The sequence below is a fragment of the Trachurus japonicus genome, chromosome 3, assembly GCF_045865225.1.
Source record: "Trachurus japonicus isolate A0001 chromosome 3, Traja_1.0".
Lineage (NCBI taxonomy): Eukaryota > Metazoa > Chordata > Actinopteri > Carangiformes > Carangidae > Trachurus > Trachurus japonicus.
In genome coordinates this window covers 12,258,296-12,277,190 of record NC_140909.1, presented here as the reverse complement: position 1 = coordinate 12,277,190, position 18,895 = coordinate 12,258,296, and the positions used below count along the sequence as shown (strand labels likewise).

General features: G+C 42.9%; 1 protein-coding gene across 12 annotated transcripts; it reads left to right on the top strand.

Moving 5' to 3' along the window:
- The first annotated feature begins 1,765 nt into the window (after positions 1-1,765).
- On the top strand, positions 1,766-18,701 carry LOC146989662 (uncharacterized). 12 transcript variants are annotated; one of them, XM_085762058.1, is made up of 18 exons: positions 1,766-1,924; positions 5,020-5,107; positions 5,276-5,409; positions 5,567-5,645; positions 5,789-5,812; positions 5,941-5,994; positions 6,405-6,554; positions 6,714-6,777; positions 6,870-6,913; positions 7,017-7,142; positions 7,695-7,843; positions 8,724-8,832; positions 10,807-10,938; positions 13,418-14,059; positions 15,103-15,467; positions 15,948-16,047; positions 16,942-17,029; positions 17,179-18,701. In XM_085762058.1, exons 3-18 carry the CDS (start codon positions 5,318-5,320, stop codon positions 17,256-17,258), a joined length of 2,298 nt encoding a protein of 765 aa, XP_085618184.1. In that variant the 5' UTR covers positions 1,766-1,924; positions 5,020-5,107; positions 5,276-5,317; the 3' UTR covers positions 17,259-18,701. The 12 variants fall into 12 exon arrangements, with proteins under 12 accessions (XP_085618184.1, XP_085618164.1, XP_085618190.1 ...); XM_085762038.1 differs by having other exon boundaries at positions 16,939-17,038; positions 17,179-17,344; XM_085762064.1 differs by lacking the exon at positions 5,020-5,107.
- The last annotated feature ends 194 nt before the right edge of the window (positions 18,702-18,895 follow it).

Genomic DNA, 18,895 nt, shown 5'->3' with positions numbered 1-18,895 from the left:
TTGCGTTGTTGTTGTCGTTGGGTTTTCTTCCCCAGCTGCAACGTCCTGTTTTAGTAGGAAATCAAGAGGAAAGGCGCCACATGCTTCTTCCCCTTCACCGCCGCCCCCTCCCCGGCTCGGTCCAACTCGGACAATCGGCCCTCGGGGCTGTAGCAGCACCTGACTGACTTCACGGCTAAAACTGAACCCACACTTCTTTTTTTTTCTTTTTTTTACTGGGGCCACCCGTCAGGTGACTCCTGTGGTTGTTGTGGGAGACGTCGGTACTTTTTTCTTTTGCTCCTTCCTCTTCTTTGGAAACATCTTGCCTGTGTTTTTTTCCGTTGGATTCACCGTGGCGTCGCCAGCGCAGCACAGGCAGCGTTGGTCTGACAAAACAGTGACAGACTGAGGGACATGTTGCCACAGCAACTAGCAGAAACGATTTCCGGTTGGAGAAGACACATTTCAAAATAAAAGCAGATCTTAAATTCATTTTCATGGAAGTGCAATACTCTAAACTATTTTCACGGGTTTTCAGCTCTTTTACTTTAAGCAAAAACATTTTATTTATTTAAATTTATTTATTTCAGATTTTATTAATTTCAAGAAGACTTTCACAATGCTGCTCATATCTTGGGCCATTAGACTTTACAAAACTGGTGGAACTAAATTAGCATTATTTGCAGCCACTCTTGCAAAGGTCTTTTCAATTCTGTACACAAATTTTTTCAAACTGGATTGAAGTCAGGGCTTTTGTGATGATGATCACATCTGTAGGATTTATTACCACAACTTTGGAAGTATGCTTGGGGTCATCATCCATGTTGTTTCAATATATATGCATAGTTTTTCTTTCTAATAATACCATATATTTTGTTCCATCAATGAAGTAGTTGTTTCAGATTTCTGTAAAATGAATGACACTGACTCAGCAACCTGTCACACTTTCACTTTTACATAAGTTGCTGTCTGAAGTGATTCATTTGTACCTCTGTGTTTATGCTGTATCCTTTTTGTAATTTTGTCATTAATTTTGTCTGACTATGTTTTCACATTCTTTCGAAGGAAGAAATGAAGGAAGTCTGCAATCCATCAGGACAGAACAAGTATTTCCTCACCACTGCCGGCCTCAGAAAACAAACCCATAGACCCCCACTTAGCCTACTCTGCCCTCACTGCAACACAACTGGGCGATTCCCTGGACTCCTTTACTTAAACACTGTACTATGTCAACTTGCACATACCTGGTCCTGTACATACTGCACAGCTCTCCATATACTGTAGTGTGTACATTATATTTTTGCTATTGTTTCTGCTTTTTTTTTTGGTATTTATTATTTACATTTGTATTTTTGTACTAGCACATATCCAACCATTCTTCCTTCTTGTGTTTTTCTTTTGTTGATCATTATTATTTTTCATAGTAGTGATAGAAGTGGTGGTGGCTATTATAACAATAAATATATATTTTGTTATTTATTTTTCTTTTTTTTTTATTTGCACCATAAAAATCAGGGGCAATTACAAAAACAGAAATGAAACCAGAATAGTAAGTGCGAAAGAGGTAGATGGGTTTATACGAAACACCTCCCCAAAAAATACGAAAGAAATTGAATTATGATTACCGTATGTATGTAATGTATATTATTATTATTATTTCTATTATTATTATTATTATTATTATTATTATTATTATTATTATTATTATTATTATTATCCATGTTTGTACTGGAAATTGAGCTTCGTATTTTATACTGAAAACCCTCGACCGGAAGTTCTCTCTGGTAACTTCTGCTACTTTGACTGTGGACACAAAAAACTGCGAAATCAAGGAGAAGGACAGCGCCCAGAATAACTGTAAACCTCTGCGAAGTGTGTGGAGCATCGCGCTGGAAATGGGACTGCGGTCGCACTGCGGGTGTCGTGGGACAGTAAAACAGAGGTAGGGTCCCGCCGGGGGGGCTTTTATTTCCAAGGTCAACGCGTAAGAAATCCTGTTGTTGAATTTTTTTTCCTCTCTACATGGGCATGATGAGTCCGCGTCCGACGTGAAGTTGCTTTATCCTGTGATGTTGTGTCGACATTGCATTGTAGCCTATCCACCAGCTGCCTCTGATTTGATTCACCCTTCCTCCCCCAGTGTTTTTTTTTTTTTAGTGTTTATAGTGAAATACTTTGGGGGTCGTGCGTGGGTGGTTTTTTTTTTTTCTGGGGTGGTTGGTGGGGGTCCTGGTGTGGACGGGAGAGGACTTTTTTGTGGCCTGTGATGAGCTTGCCTGGGGTAGTGGGATATGTCCAGAATACAAAATCATGGTTTCGGAGTTTTGTTTTGTTTTTTTGTTTTGGTTGGTTATTGGTTATAAAACTCTGTCGGTGTTTTATTTGAAGTAAAGAGCAGGACCGGGGTGTGTGTGTGAGTGTGTTGATCCGCCTCAGTGGCCTTGCTGCTGCTGCTGCCGCCGGGTCAGGAGGATAATCCAGTAATCTGGAACAGAGGTTGGTTGCATTTTATTGTAACACCATTTACTCCTCCTCATCCTCCTTCTCCTCCTCCTCTTCCTCCCCGAAACACACACCGAGACCCCTGAGTGAGGAGTCTGGATGGATGGATGGATGGATGGATGCACACTTGTCTGGATGTGTAGTGGGGTTTAAATCTGTGTTAATTCACTCCCACAGTCACATAGTATTTGGAAAATAGCTATTTGTTTTGAAGTGATTAGGCGATTAGTAGTAGATGAGCCGATCAAAAAGAGATTAATCGCTTTTAGTTTCGATTATGATTAATTAAACTTTTGCCATCTCTAGAGTGAAACTTACTGACTCACAAACATTAGACATTTAAACCCCTTTTGATGTTTGTGGCAACTGTTCATAGCCTATTGAATAACTTTTTGGTGCTGAAACTTTCCTATAATCAATCATCAGCCAGTTTGATAGATAACCCATTAATGGTTAAGGTCATTGATTAGGAAAAACGTTGAGGATTCACTATTTTATTTTTGATTTATGACATTGCAGGTTGAATATCTGTCTCTATACCCTGTAATGAAGAACATGCTTTATTATTTTTGTGATAGTTTATAAACTAAATAGTCAATTGAAAGATTAAAGCAGCTTGTTATGAATATAATAATTAGTGGTAGTCCCCTTCCTACAGCCATTGACTAAATGTCAAAAGTAACCGCTGAATAAAAACAGTGCTGGGCCCAGTGAACAGGGCTATATGTGCTTGTGCATGCAGCGAGTGCATGAAAGGCTTTTTTTAAACAAAACTCCAGTCTTGTGAGGTGATTGGAAACAGTGTCCTCTTTGTTCACTCTCGCTCTGTGGAGAGGATTAATCCAGCTAATGATCTCTAATGTAAGGAAAGGGATAAAAGCACATCTGACAGAGAGGAAACCAGGCTACTGGCCCCCCATTATTATTAGGCTATTATTATTAATTATCAATACTACTGGTGCCTGCAGTGCAGAGTAGACCCTGTGTGTGTGGGCTGTAGGTATGGCTATTTATGGGTGGGTGGGAGTGAACGTTTATGGACGGACTGAATTACTGTGATTTTTAAATTGAGGATCAAAAAAGTGCCGTGTCATTTGATTGAACGGATTTCAATCAGAGTTAGTGAGTCAATTAACATGATGCAGCAGATCTGAGTTTGTAAAGAGACCGATCGTTAGAATAATAAAACTAATGAATTAAGAGTTGGTATAAAAGTCAAGATCTTGGTTTCTGGACCAATATTGACTCTTTTGTTTGTTTTTTTTAAACAATGTCCATCCTAAGGAGGGAGTGTGTAAGATTAGCATCTTCCTCTGTATGTGTGTGTGTTATGATGATGACTTTGATCTTTTTAATAGCTGCCCCCCCCCCCCTCCTCCCCTCCTCCTTTCTCCTTCCTCCTGACTTGAGCTCTTGTTCTTTGGCCATGTTTGGAAGAAGGTGGTGGTTGGTTGGTTGGTGGGTGTGTTGTGTGTTGTGTGTTGGGGTGTTTTATCCGTAAAGGCCTTCTGGTATGGCACCTTTTTCTTTTTCTTTGCCACGTTTTAAACCCCCGACCAACTGAACTGTTAATCCTCCCAGTGTGCAGCAGCAGCCAAGATTAGTGGTTTAACTGGACCACTGCGTCCCCCGGGCCCACATCGTCACCGTGTGGCAGGGGGAACACAGAAAGACAGCAGGGCGTATCTTTATATATAATAAGACTTTGATTACATAAAGCTGTAATCTGTGCGTTTTCCATCTCAACAGGTGGCGTGCTTGATCCTGTCCTGTGATAATCTGCCTAATAATAATAATGATAATAAAGATTAATTTCTCCCCCCAGTTTTAGTGTGAGACAATGCGGAGCAGATGTCACGCGTGGCTCTGCTCATTCACAGATCCCATGTGTTAATATGGGTTTGGCTCCTGCTTGACAGATTTAGTTTGGTTTTAAGTCTGTAATCTCTTTTGTGACTAGATTAGCTCAGACACGAAACCTCTCTCTCTCTCTCTCTCTCTTCCTCTCGCTTCCTCTGACTGGGGCACAGTGTTAATCTGTTAGTTTAACACCTTATCTTGGAGCAGAAAGAAAAAGGGGGTCAAGTTTTTACTCACACAGACACACACACTCTCTCTCTTTCTCTCACACACACACACAGCCGCCGAGGTATGGTTTTATATTGTCGGGCCAAACTTCTGTGTAGAATTTCCTGTGTAGAGTCGGCCATGAGACTTCCTGTACGCTGGTGTTGGATGTGGAGGGGGGAGGAGGAGGAGGAGGAGGAGGAGGAGGAGAAGTAGGGAAGGAAGGGGAATCGACGAAGCGCGAGCAGACTGTTACAGCCTGCTGTTGTCAGCGGCGGCCACTGTGGTTGCTGCAATGCACGTCACTCAGACTTTCAACAGAACAACGTCTCTCTGTGTTGACCTTTATAATTATCAGAGTCCTTCATAATCACAGGGACGGTCAGTCAGGTACAGTGAAGGACGAGGTGACGCAGGACATTCTTGTCTAATGTCTCCCCTCTTTTTTTTCTTTTTGTATGATTACAGGACATGTCTTTTGGTTTGTTGAAGCCGCAGCGCTGCTCTCAGCTCTCCAAACATGCCCCAGTAGTGTGACCATATCTCTGCTCAGCAGGTGAGCAGCAGCAGCAGCAGCAGCAGCGCTCTGCCTCCTCGCCTCACCTGCTAGTTTCCATGATGTCTGCTTTGAATGTACTTTAATTGAAATAATCAGGCAGCCTTATCACAACTGAGCCCACGCTCTCTCTCTCTCTCTCTCTCCCTCCCTCTCTCCCTCTCTCAGCACTGTTTGATCCAAAAGAAACGTGCCTTGTAAGGAAGCAGGATGTTCACAGGATCCACCAAACTGCCACCCACTAAAACCCCCCAGCCCGAGCGGCTGGATGAAGTGTACGCCGCCTTGCGCAGAGGCTTACAGTGAGTAAACACAGTCCACATGCAGTGTTTGCATTGATTTCACTGGACGGCTGCCAGGAGGGGAAATCGCTGAAAACGCAGGAGGATGCGTCTGCTTTTAGGTGTTTAAATGAAGAAGTTAAACAGAGGTTGTGTTTCTTTTTGTTGTCATTGTCAGGTCGTACCTGCAGGTCCACCAGCTGGAGCTGGACAGTCTGGGGCAGCAGATCAGAGAGAACAAGAGGAACGGTCGTCTGGTGAGAGCCGCAGTAGTCGAACCAGTCTCACCACTAACTGACTGTGATTCAGTCCTCTCTGTGCTGCTGTTGTTGGATGTTGATGTGACACTTTGTGATGCTAAAACGTCTTCATTGTTTATCTTTTTTTGTTTATGTTGCAGGGGTCCTTGTACGAGCAGGACAAGGTGAGAGTTTCATTCACACATGAGGCGTGATTTAAAGGATATTGAAACTGTTTACAGCTGTAAGACAGAATGAGACCGTTTGTTTTATCTTGTCAAGTGTGATCTTTTAATCGTTCTGTGTCTCGCAGCAAGTGAAAGCCATCGAGAGGTTTATGCGCCGCTTGGAGTTTCATCTCAGCAAGGTGTGTATGAATGGACCGAGTTAATGAAAAACAGTCTCGATGTTTAATGTGAAAGTAGTGACGAACCCACAGAGAGTCGTCACTCGACTCTGCTGCTTTCTACCTCGGCTCTGCGGAGCCTCAGCGCCTTTTGATGGATTGTTATGGTTTTTGTATCTGTGTTGTTTTTGTTCACTGTCACGGCTCTGTGTCTCATCACAGCGTCACAGCTTTACACGACCTTTTCAGGATCAAACGGCGGATGACTAACTGTTGAACTAAAGTAAAGGGTCTGATATTCAGGAGTCAGGAGACAAAGAAAAAAAAAACTGGAAAAACTGTTGTTATGATTGTGACAAATCTGATGTTTTTCAGTTCAAGTTCGTGCTACAGGCGTTTGTGTAAAGCTGTGTAATGTTTTTCTTTTCCAGGTCGACGAGCTTTACGATGCTTATTGTATACAGCGACGACTGCGTGACGGGGCGAGTAAGATGGTGGCGGCCTTTAACTCGGCCACCGGCAGCAAGGAGGCCAGAGAGAGCCTGAACGAAGCCAACAAGGGCTACAGGGAGTGTACGGAGGCAAGTGACAGGAGCTAAAAGCTATCGAGCTATCACATGTTTCATCTGTTTTCCACAAAGCTGCTCATTAAGTTTCTCTAAAACAACAAATCATTTAACTGACAGTTGATTTCTATGTTGGAAAATGATCAATAATTTTCTTTTTTTGTGTCTCTGTAGCACATGTGCTCACTTGAGAGCGAGTTAGAAAGCCAGATGGGAGAATTTCATGTCAAGATGAAGGGTGAGTCACTAAGTTTCTACCATCATGTGACTTCCTGCTGCTTCTTTTAGTCCAGTTCTCATTTCTCTGCCGTTTTATTCTCGATGTTTCAGGCCTCGCCGGCTTCGCACGGCTGTGTGCGGGCGATCAGTATGAGGTAATTAACACCAGTTCAAACACACACACAGACAGAGACTCTGCACTTCATTCTCAATAACACTTTTTTGCATTCACATTTTGTTTTTCTTAACGCCCGTCAGGTCCTGATGCGTTACGGGCGTCAGCGATGGAGGCTACGAGGCCGAGTGGAGGTCAGCAACAAGCAGATATGGGACAGCGAAGAATATATTTTCCTGCCTCTCGTCACAGAGCTGCTGTCAATCAAGGTAACGAAAAGAACAGCAACTTTTTACGGAAGACGTTTGCATGACTCAGCATTTTCTCTCTGTATTAGTTCTCTATTATTAGTCCTTATTAGTCATGAAGCTTCATTTAAAAAAGGCAAATTTCCTAAAACAGCTCTGCACTGTATTTTTTAAAATCTTTTTTTATCAAATGTTATTCAAACAGGAGTAAATGTGCATTTGTTGGTTATTTACTGCTCTAGGATGGTGCTGCGTATGAAATACACAATGCCGTATGTGTTCAGTGTAATAGAGTCGACAACGCGTCACATGGTTCAATTATGTGGCTCAGTGGAGGAAGAAAAAATCTATATGAGGTTTTTCACCTAAACAGGAAATGCTCATTCTCTGTTTAGTTTTGGTCGACATTAATAATAATAATAATAATAATAATAATAATAATAATAATAATAATAATAATAATGAGAAGAATGAGAATAAGAAGAATATTATATTGGACCAAAGACTGTGACTGTGTCTGTTTCTCCCACTCGTCATGTCTCTTCTTCTTCTCGTCTGCTTCCGGTTGTCAAGGTAACGGAGCTGAAGAGCCTGGCCAATCACGTGGTGGTGGGCAGCGTCTCCTGCGAGATGCTCGACCTGTTCTGCCCGCTGCCGCAGACGCTCGCCGTCGACATCAACGACCTCGGGACGGTGAAGCTCAACCTGGAGGTCACGTGGAGGTCAGGGAACGCAGCTGCTCCTCCTCTTCCTCCCTCCTTCTCCTCCTCCTTCTTCTCCTCCTCCTCTTCCTCCTCCTCCTCCTCTTCCTCATCATCCTCATCCTCCTTCTCCTCCTCTTCCTCCCTCCTCCTCTTCCTCCTTCTCCCTCCTCCTCTTCCTCCTCCTCTTCCTCCTTCTCCTCCTCTTCCTCCTTCTCCTCCTCCTCCCTCCTCCTCTTCCTCCTCCTCCTCCTCCTCCTTTTCTTCTCCTCCTCCTCCTCGTCCTCTCTTCCTCCCTACTCCTCCTCCTCCTCCTCCTTCTCCCTCCTCCTCTTCCTCCTCCTCTTCCTCCTTCTCCTCCTCTTCCTCCCTCCTTCTCCTCCTCTTCCTCATCATCCTCCTCCTCCTCTTCCTCCTTCTCCTCTTCCTCCTCCTCCTCCTTTTCCTTCTCCTCCTCCTCTTCCTCCCTTCTCCTCCTCCTTCCTCCTCCTCCTCCTCGTCCTCATCATCATCATCCTTCTTCTCCTCCTCCTCATCCTCCTCTTCCTCCTCCTCCTCCTCTTTCTCCTCCTCCTCCTCTTCCTCATCATCCTCCCTCCTCCTCCTCCCCTTCCTCCTTCTCCTCCTCCCTCCTTCTCCTCTTCCTCTTCCTCATCCTCCCTCCTTTTCTTCCTCCTCCTCCTCCTCCCTCCTTCTTCTCGTCCTCCCTCCTTTTCCTCGTCCTCCCTCCTTCTCCTCCTCCCTCCCTCTCGTCCTCCTCCTCCTCCCTTCTTCTCCTCGTCCTCCTCTTCCCTTCTTCTCCTCCTCCTCCTCCTCCTCCCACGGCGTCAGCTGCTCTGGTTTCTGTCATTTTAAAACTGTAACGTGTTTACTGAAGTGTTTTTCTCTCTCTCTCTCTCAGTCCGTTTGACAAGGACGACCAGATGTCGTCCACCAGTACGGTTTCCAAGCGGCTGCTGTCCAATCAGAGCCCTCCCGACACGCCCTCGATGCGGGAGCAGGTGTTTTATGTGAGTCACACAAACACAGACACATTAAATCTCATTGTCTTTCTTACAACAACTCTCATCACACCACTGTTCCACAAAGATTTTAGATTCACATTGAGACTCATCTGTTTGCTATGTATTGTGGGTAAATTCAACGCTTAAACTTAAAGGGGACATATTATGGAAATTTCACTTTTTGAAGGCTCTTTAACATACTGTATATTTGGGTGTTTTTCTTGCCTTCTGGCCCCAAAATGTGAGAATTGACAAAGAAATCTGTAATTTGCAGGCTCCTTAGGTTGAAATCAGATGTAGGATAGTGATGTAACTAGTTTTCGAATTTGCATAATACCACCCCTACCTGATACCGATAGAGGGGGCGGGGCAAGCAGTGGCACATTTGCATTTAAAGGGACAGGCACTGAAACCAGCCGCTCTGAACAGGGCTGTGATGTTTGATCCTTGGGGTGTTTTGACCGAAGCATGTCACAGTCATGTCTTTAAGACACATGGGAACTGTTTTATTATGTGGAAAAGGGGCATAATATGTCTCCTTTAAAAACCACAATAAAAAAAAACATGACTGATCATGTAGACCACATCAGACCACTACAGCTAAATTACATTTTTACTGGTAAATTCAGCAAAAGAGTGAAATGATTCAGTCAGATTTTCAAGCAGAGCTCACAGTTTATTGTTCAGCTGTTTGTTGACTGCTCTAAAAACAAACTTAAAGGACAATTCCAGGCGAATTCAACTCGGGGGTGTATTTTCATATCATTTTAGGTCTAAAAGAATGAATCTGAAGATTTTCAGTTTAATCGCTCCTGTTTTGCGGTAGTTGCGTCTGTCCCTGCGTCGCTACGGCAGCAATGAATGGGAGTGGATGTAAGTTCCGCTGTTTAGGCTGTTTCCAGCCCTCAAAGCCGCAATTTTTTTCCACAGACAGCGTCAGATGGAGACTCAAACATGCACCGAGAAGTTTATTTACTTCAAGCAAGCCGACATGTTTGTAAAAGTCGATCTAATTCAAAGTCTCCCGGAGTCTCGCGCGAGCCCGAAGTTGCAGTGCTGGTGTATTCAGGTGCAGTTGGAGCTACCGCTTGTGTGTCATAAACACAGGAATATCAACTCTTTACTTGCTTGAAGTGTACATTTTTTTCCACAGACAGCGTCAGGTGGCTACTCAAACATGCGCCGAGAAGTTTTTTTTCCTTGAAGCAAGTAAAGAGTTGATATTCCTGTGTTTATGACACAAACGGTAGCTTTTCCCACTGCACCTGAACACACCGAGCACGGCAACTGGGTCTCGCGCGAGACTCCGGGAGACTTTGAATTAGATCTAGTTTTACAAACATGTCGGCTTGCTTGAAGTAAATAAACTTCTCGGTGCATGTTTGAGTAGCCATCTGATGCTGTCTGTGGAAAAAAAATGCGGCTTTGAGGGCTGGAAACAGCCTAAACAGCGGAACTTACATCCACTCCCATTCATTGCTGCCCCCGAGTTGAATTCGCCTGGAATTGTCCTTTAAAACTACAGACAGTCTAAAATATCTTTGTGAGACCAGCTCTGGTTCATAATATGTATGAAATAAGAGTTTGTTAGGACTTTGTGAATCAATCAAACACTGTTAACTCCTCATTTTCACCACATATACACATACATCCATAAATATATATAAAAAATACTGTCTATTTGCCATTTACTTCACTGATGGCTGTTATTACTGTCATGTCATTGGCTTGTTCTATTTCAGCTGCTCTCCAACTGCTTTGTGTGTAGCAGTAGCACTGATGTGTGTGAGGATTTTCACAGACGACTGTGTGTCGGGTCGCGTGGTTGTGGGAGTGGCGTGGCTGATGCGAGGAGAATGAATGAGAGCGGTGGTGAGCTGTGTGACAGCAGCGTGTACGAGCGGAGCTGTGGTCCTTGTAGCTGTTTAATAGTGGTCGAGTAGCTCCAACATGTCCCTCCTCTTCCTCACCGCGCTGAAGAGCGTGCCTCACGGCAGGCCCAGGCAGCACCACTCGCTGGTGGAGGCGTTCCACGGCGTCCCGACGGACAGGACGGCGTCCTTACGCTGTGAACCGAGCCGCACGGCCCCTCGAGTCGCCTCAGTGCAGTCGGTGTGTTGGGATGTAGTCGTAGCTGTAGTCTAGTTGATAGTCTGTAAATACATCTGACTGAAACAAATCAGAGAAATGAAATAACCATCGGGCTGGGTATCGCTACTGATTTACTCAATCAATCTAATTCCGATTCGATTTTGATTCATTTGGAGATATTTCAGTTTTAATACCAATTTTGCTCGGTTATGTAAGAGATTTTCACAGAACTAAGAAAGATGAAACTCTCTAACCTGGTGCATTATCAAAAAAAAATCAATGTTTACATAAAGAATTGGCCCAAAAGCAGTTACATTAATGCATATTTATTTAATATAAAACCCACTAGAGGAGTAAACGGTGCAACTCTTCAGTGCAGTTGAGTTGTGGGTGGTAATTGGTATCACGTAGATCTAACAGAGGAAACAAGAAATGGTGATCATTAAAAGATCGATCTAAGGATTTTAAGGATCGATATCAGATCTTTTAAATGAAGATCGATATGAATCGGAAAATCGATTTTTAAAACCCAGCCCTAAATAACAACAATTCATTAACTCAAATGTAATTTTCTGTATCTTAAATTAATTGCTGTCAATTTCCAATCAAATTCAGGATCCTGAAATGATCATATTTAATTGACTCTTACTTGAACTTGAGCTGCTATATCAGTTAATTCTTTTTTTGCTTGTATGGAAACACTAAACTTTAGACAACTGTTCATATGGTCATCTGTCATCTGTTTAGTGTGTGTCAAATATTAAATTAAACATAACGACTTATTACAGATTTCCCAGAAAGGTATTTGTCACATATTGCAGTGAGAACAGAGGCTAAATGAGTGGGTGGATTAAGGATTAATGAACTGTTCATCTCTCATTATGATGGAGCAAAGACGGCGAACGCTGAACTGCGAAGCTGCAAGCAGCAAATGTTTCAGTGTTGCTGCGTCTCAACGGGTTTGGTATGAAAGAAATTAAATTTGTTACTGAAATTGAATTGGACTAATTTATCCGGTGGCTCTGAAATGTTTTCTCTTCCCGTCTCCTTTCAGGAGCAGTTTCATATCCCTGCTCGTCTCCTTGTAAACCAGCAGTAAAACTTACAGTGTTTGGGAAGTTAACAACAAAATAAGTGTAAATAAACTGTTATAGAATAACATCAGGCACAGGTGTCACCGGTTTGACTGTAAATGCAAGAGAGTGATGTTAAATTAAAGGGATAGTTCAACATTTTGGCAAATTGGCCCATTGCCATAATCCCTATAGTCTGAGGAGTAGGTTTGTTACCTTTAATTGTCGGTGCAAGCTATTTTTAGAACGGCGGAGCAGAGGCGTGAGCTGCTCAGAGCTACGCTACGGAGGCTAATGGGATTTCTTGGTTTCCCTCATCAAACTCAACAAATACACAATCCAACAACTCCAAAACGCTCTGGTGGACAAGTTGTGACCTGCACATTCACCACGCTATGAGATAATAACAGAACGTTACGCGAGTTGTTTTAGAGGTAAATTCATGCAAAACCGCTGATGTGCGTTCCCGTCGGGGGCAGTTTTTCAGCAAGCAGTCTCTGTATTTGCCTCTAAAACAACTCTGTCTCGTAATGCTCCGTTACGTTCTGTTATTATCTCATAGCGTGGTGAATGTGCAGGTCACAACTTGTCCACGAGAGCGTTTTGGAGTTGTTGGATTGTGTATTTGATGAGTTTGATGAGGGAAACCAAGAAATCCCATGAGCCTCCGTAGCGTAGCTCTGAGCAGCTCACGGCTCTGCAGCACCGACAATTAAAGGTAACGAACCTACTGCTATGACACCAGGATTTATAGCAATGGGCCAATTTGCCAAAATGTCAAACTATCTCTTTAAGATAAGTCTCAGCTGCAGTTTTTACCTGCCAAAAATCTGTCCACTGCACTTTAACATTTACATTTTATTTAAATAAATCCTACTGACCTGAAACAGTGGAGCAGAGCCAGCATGAAAGCAACTCTTTCTTGTTCCTGCTCCACCATGAAACAGGTTGTGACTTCAGCTCTGTGTCATATTTTTTAGCCGTGTTGTTGTGTCGGTTTCTCTGCGACCGACGGTTTGAGCAGCAGCGCAGGATTAATGAGTCTGATAACTGTGTACAAAGCCTCTCTGTCCGTCCGTCTCTGACCTGCTCCTCTCTCTCTGAGTTTGAGTTTGAGTTTATTTCGATCAGCAAAAAATAAATAAATAGAACCACAAAAAAACAGTTACACATCCCTCTAAAAGCAGGGCTGCATGGCTAATCGAAAGGGTCAGGGCTGAAGCTACAAGCTTATAGATGCCCTAACCTTTACACCATACATGTAAATACATACAGTACCTTTACATAAACAAACAAGCATACATGTGATCTACATATACACACACCTACATGCAAATACCAAGCAAAAAATAGACATTTAACATTTGTCAAATCATTCTTACCTACATTTAAATCATTCATTCATGTGTTCCTCCTCCTCCTCCTAGTCTCTGCTGAAGCGTCAGGGGGAAATGGAGAACGGGACAGTCTGGTCCAACTCCTCCGAGTCCTCCGACGACTCGTCCAGCCCGGCGCTGGCTCATCACGCCCAGCGGCTGACGGCCTCCAACATGCTGCAGACCCCCACCCCCACCACGACGACTCTCCTCACCAGTCCGCTGTCCCTCACGCCGCACAAGTCCAGCGCGTCGACGCCGTCGCTGTCGTCCAACCAGGAGGAGGACGAGACCGAAGCCGCCTGCTCGGAGGTCTTCGCCCCGCAGAGGGACGCGGTGCCCAACGGCCACCTGCAGACCCCCTGCTCTCACGGCCGCCGCGGCGCCGGCGAGAGCATCCCAGACTGTACCGCGACCGACAGGGCGTCCGTCCAGTCGGCCGACCTCTCCGAGACCTCGGCGGACCTGAGCTGCTCGTTCCCGGACGTCTCGTCGTCGGAACATCCGGTGTCGTTGGAGGAGGAGACGGCAGCGTTGGAGAGCAGCGTCCCACAGGTGTGTGTTTCTACAGAGGATGTGAAGGAGGCGGCGGAGAAGGAGGACAGCGCCACTGAGACGGGAGGAGGAAGCCACCAGGGAGAAGCAGCAGAGAAACTCCCGCAGCTGAAACAAGCAGAGGATGCTCCGACGACGGTGAGCGGAGCGGCGGCGTTGTTTTACAGGGTCTTAAAAGGCATTGAATTCATTAATCTAAAAACAAGGCCTTAATTGGCATTAAAATGTCTTAAACCAGCACAAAGTAACTTTTCAACCTTCATAAAATATTTTCATAACTTTTGTGATGATACATCGACTTACAACAAGTTGAATGGCACCTCTGTCGTGGTCTGAGGGGGTCTGTATCTCTTTCACTGGCACTAAGCAGCTTTGAGGAGCATGGTAGGAACCCTGCTCTCACTTTACTTTCACTTTTGCGAGTCACAACAAGGAGGGAACAGGCAAAACGGCACTTTAGCAATGGATTATGTTTGTGTTTTCACTTTGAAATGATCCACTGGAAACAGAAACTTAGTTTTGATGTCTTCTGTTAATTTTAATGCAGGATATTTACAGGGCTTCACGCTAGTGTTCATGGGAAATGGAGTCTTCCTTCAGGCAAAACACTACCGCTTTGGTCCACAGGCGCCGCCAAACTCAACCAAAACTGAAAGTTCTTTAGTACTGCTTTAAATCAATTTTTCAAAAGTCTTAAAAATGTTAACACATGGTAAGTGGTATTTTATGGTTGTAATTAGTCTCAAATCTCAAAATAATTGGTAACATTCCTACATAGAGAAGTTTTAGTGGCGGCCGTCAACGCAAAATTTCTCACCGCCACCAGCTCCCGAGTCAGTGTTTTTTTTTTTTTTCGGACTTTTTATGCATTTATTTTGAAAGGACAGCTGGAAAGAGACACAATCCAATGTTCATGTAGCAGTCACTTTACCTTGGATCACATAGGAAAGTGGGTAAAATTGTCCCTAACCCTATGTAATTGATGTGGTGTTTTTTTTCTTCTTTTTTCTGCATTTGTGTTTATTATGAAGTTGGTCTTAAATTTCATTTCAAGTGGCTTTAAAAAAGTCTTAAAAAGTCTTAAATTTAACTTGGCTTAAGTTGTAGGAACCCTGGTTTTAGTCTGATGTGTCGATAGCATGACTCGTGTTGTTTTGACTCCTGCGTTTGTTTTTCCACAGGTTCCTTTTCCTACTTCCTCTAGTTTCACTCAGGAAGTCGAAACAGCGCTGGAAAGCTTCGACTTTCTCAACTGCTCCGACCTTGAGGAGGAGGAGGAGGAGGAGGAAGAGGAGGAAGAAGAGGAGAAGGAGGAGGTGGTGGAGGAGAAGGAGAAGGAGGAGGTTGTAGAGGTGGAGGTGGAGGAGAAGGAAGCTGAGCAACAAGAAGAAGAGGAGGAGGAAGGAGAGAAGGAGGAGGAGAAGGAGAAGGAGAAGGAGAATGGGCCAAATGAAGAGGACCAAAACAAAGCAGAGGAAGAGAAAACACAGGAAGAAGAAAAGGTGGTGGAGGAGAAGAGAGAAGATAATTTCTACTCTGGAGGAAGGTCAGGGTCACAAACTGGACACTTTCTTTTTTTCATGTTGTCCTCTAATAGTTAGCTACTGTTGCGTTACATTTCTGCCTCAAATTCCTGATGTGCAGCCAAATATGGTTCAAATCTGCATCATTTTTATATTTTTGTGGATATTTCTAGGAACACTTTAGGCCCATTGTGCATATTCTGATGATTATCTCAGATATATCAGATTATATCAGATTATTTTAGTTCAGATTTCAAGGTTTTCCAAAGACTCAACACAACACAATTACATAGAAAACACCCCAGAATATTTTAATATGACAAAAGGTTAATAAACACCTGTGTGGATCTGTCAGTGTGGAATAAGATATAGATAATATATAGGTGTAATAGATAAGATAAGATCTCTTCACATCCAGTTGCTCAGTGAGGTTTGAACAGATGTGTGTGTCTGTGTGTGTGTGTTCACTGTCACATCAGTCGACTGTTTGTGTCTCTCAGCAGTGACGATGATGAGGAGGAGGAAGGAGGAGGTCTTGACATCCTCATGGAGGCGCCAGAAGGATTTAGGAACTCAGATGAAGATCGTTTCTCTGAATCACAGGTAAACAGAGAACAGGTGCTTCAGTTTATAACTGTACTGGTAACTAATAACTAATGGTATTAGTATCTGTAGAAACGTAGTGTAATGGATATTGTGTATTAATACAGGCAGATGTCATGGATCTTTACCAGTTTTATTTGCCTTTGTCAGTGACTTGATGCAACCCAATGTCAAGTGGTGTTACCAGTATTTTTTCATAAAAATCTGACAGGATTGTATACAGTATATGCAGGAAAATAAATCTGGACTCAAATGTGGAATAAATGCAGTTCACTTTTGCAAATGCAACACTACGTTTCTTGACAATTTTTACATAATTTGTCACATTATTTAGAAGAAAAGCCATGGTTCTAGGATATGTCCTGCTCAGTATTGGCAAAATGCATTAAAATGTAAATACTGAAATACAGCAAAAATCTATTTCAATTTAAAGTTTTCAGAAGAAAATATGGTAACACTTTATAATAAGTACACACTATTAAGCATTAGTTAATAAATACTGAATTCTTCATTTATAACGCATGAATATTCATTAGTATGTAGTTTATACAGTTGCTTATCAATAATGAGTAAAACATTTTTAACTGTGTTTATAAACTACAGACTAATGAGTATTCATGTGTTATAAAATAATAAATATTTATCAATCTTTGGTGGTTACACCATTTGACATTTTCAGGGCATTCAGTCTTAATTTTGTTTAAAAAAGGTGCATGTCAACACAAAATGTACAGTTTAACAAATCGGATGCATGCTTTTAAACATTTTTTTATTTTTTATTTCTCAATTTCTGATCTTGCCAACTTTATTTGTCACTGACCCACATAAGTTTTCTGACTTTTTCTTTTTTTATATTAACCCCCGCTCTCTCTCTTATTTTTTTCTCAAAAGGAGTCGAGTGTGGACGACGTGCAGGACTTGGGGCAGATAGAGATGCCCGAGGAGGTGAAGGAGGAGGAACCCAGTGAGGAAAAGGGAGATGGTGGACACGGTGAGAGGAGTGTCTAGTCTAGTGCCTTGTTTTTCAGAGAGACAGACATTGATCATGTGACACGCCCCCCCCCCCCCCCCCCCCCAGCTGGTGGTGTGAGGAGGACTTTGTTAATTTTCCGCGGTTCTTAATCATTTCAGGAGACGACGACGACGACACAACACATGATCAAGAGGAGGCCCCCTCCGCGCCCAGCCACTTGGCCACTACTGTCTTTTAAATGACGCAGTGGAGTTGTAACTAAAGCATTTGTCCCACTCCCGATCCGATCCGCTCCACGCCGTCTCCCCCCCCCCCCCTCCCGCACCGAGGGACCAGAGGCCTTGAGGGTTTTCCACTTACTGCTCAGACAAACAAGCTCCTCCATTACGACGGACGGAGTTTGTGCACATATTTGCCTTGTTCTGACCAAGAACGATAAAAAAAAAAAAAAAAAAAAAAAAAAAAACCTCCTGGGTTTCTGCATCTCAAGTCATAACTGAAAAACACACACAGACACGCACACACACACTTCTCCCTTCATACGTCCTCGCTCCTTCAACACACACTGGGGTTTTGCCTGGGTTTAAGTGGGATACCACATAAGTTTACACTTTCATAAACTGTTCCTGTCATGTGAAAAATTCAATGTCCAAAATGTCCAAAAGCATTTCAGGAACAGCTAAAAGCGGCGGCCTTGTTTTTGGCTTTATTACAGACAGTGCTTTTTTTTTTTTGTTTTAAAGTGATCTTATAATTTTGAAATGGTTTTATAAGTCCAGGATGCATTTCCTCAGAAGAACACAATCACTTAACCGAGTTACATGTCAAGGTTTTTGTCGAAACCATCAGTATTTACAGACGTTGAAAACCCCCCTGTTGAGGTTTATGATATTTCAGTGTTAAATTAGCATCCAGCCCAAAGCTGTTTCACTGTCAGCAGGACAGGAAAAGATTTCATGAGCATGTGATGTTTGTCTGAAGATTTTTATCGACATGAGGTCATTTCCAAAGCAGGAATGTTCCCTGAGAAACCAACAGGATATTTTCATTTTAGGGATCTGAGGCGGATAATGAGAATATTCAGAGTGATACATGATTAAGCTTCAAAGCTGAGTAACAAACACACATTATGTAAGAGAACATGAATAGAAACACTTGAAGGAAAACAAGGCAGAGTTTCTCTTCAAAACTCACTTTGGTTCAGTTTTTTTTTTCTTTTTACAAACATGGAAACAATCTGCAGTGTAAAACCTATATTTAAACGTGCATGTGTAGCTGCCTCACACTGCCAGCATGTCTGTATGGAAAAGCTCATCCGATCAGTTTAAAGTGTGTAAGCTAGGCTCCTTTTGTCAGGAAGCCACTGGGTCCTGTAGCTGTGTACAAAAGCTTCCTCACGGGGGCGCCATAGTCTTTCAGCATCATTTGCTTTTTACGTCGTCGTTCTACGAAAGCCTCGTCATTCAGAAAGTGCCTCAAGTGACAGATGGGAAGGTTTTAAATGCCAGAGCAGGAGAGATCAGGCAAAAAGATTAACAGTGTTTATTTTCTGAATTACTTTAAGAGTGTGCACAATAAGAGATATTTACTGTTTCATATAAAGAATTGTATATGTCTTGAAATGTTAAAATGTTTATGTTCAGAAATGTTTAAACTTTATAAAGGTTTCTTTGGAAGTAAACGCTGTCTGTTGGTTGAATGAATCTGCACATGTAAGACACTGTGGTTCAGTTCGCAACAAGAGCACAACACCAACATTTCCTGATGAAATTTTATTCTTAAACGCTGTTTTAATTGATGACGTGTTGTTACGGAGAGCTGCTCTTTGCACTTGTTAAAATTCCTAAAAAAAATCACACAAAATTCAAAAGCACA

Bases quoted from the DNA above. Each gene is read 5' to 3' on its own strand.
- LOC146989662 (XM_085762038.1), top strand. From the start codon at position 5,318: ATGTTCACAGGATCCACCAAACTGCCACCCACTAAAACCCCCCAGCCC. The intron at 5,995-6,404 runs GTGTGTATGAAT...TTTCTTTTCCAG, and splicing joins TGGAGTTTCATCTCAGCAAG to GTCGACGAGCTTTACGATGC. The intron at 10,939-13,417 runs GTGTGTTGGGAT...TCCTCCTCCTAG, and splicing joins GAGTCGCCTCAGTGCAGTCG to TCTCTGCTGAAGCGTCAGGG.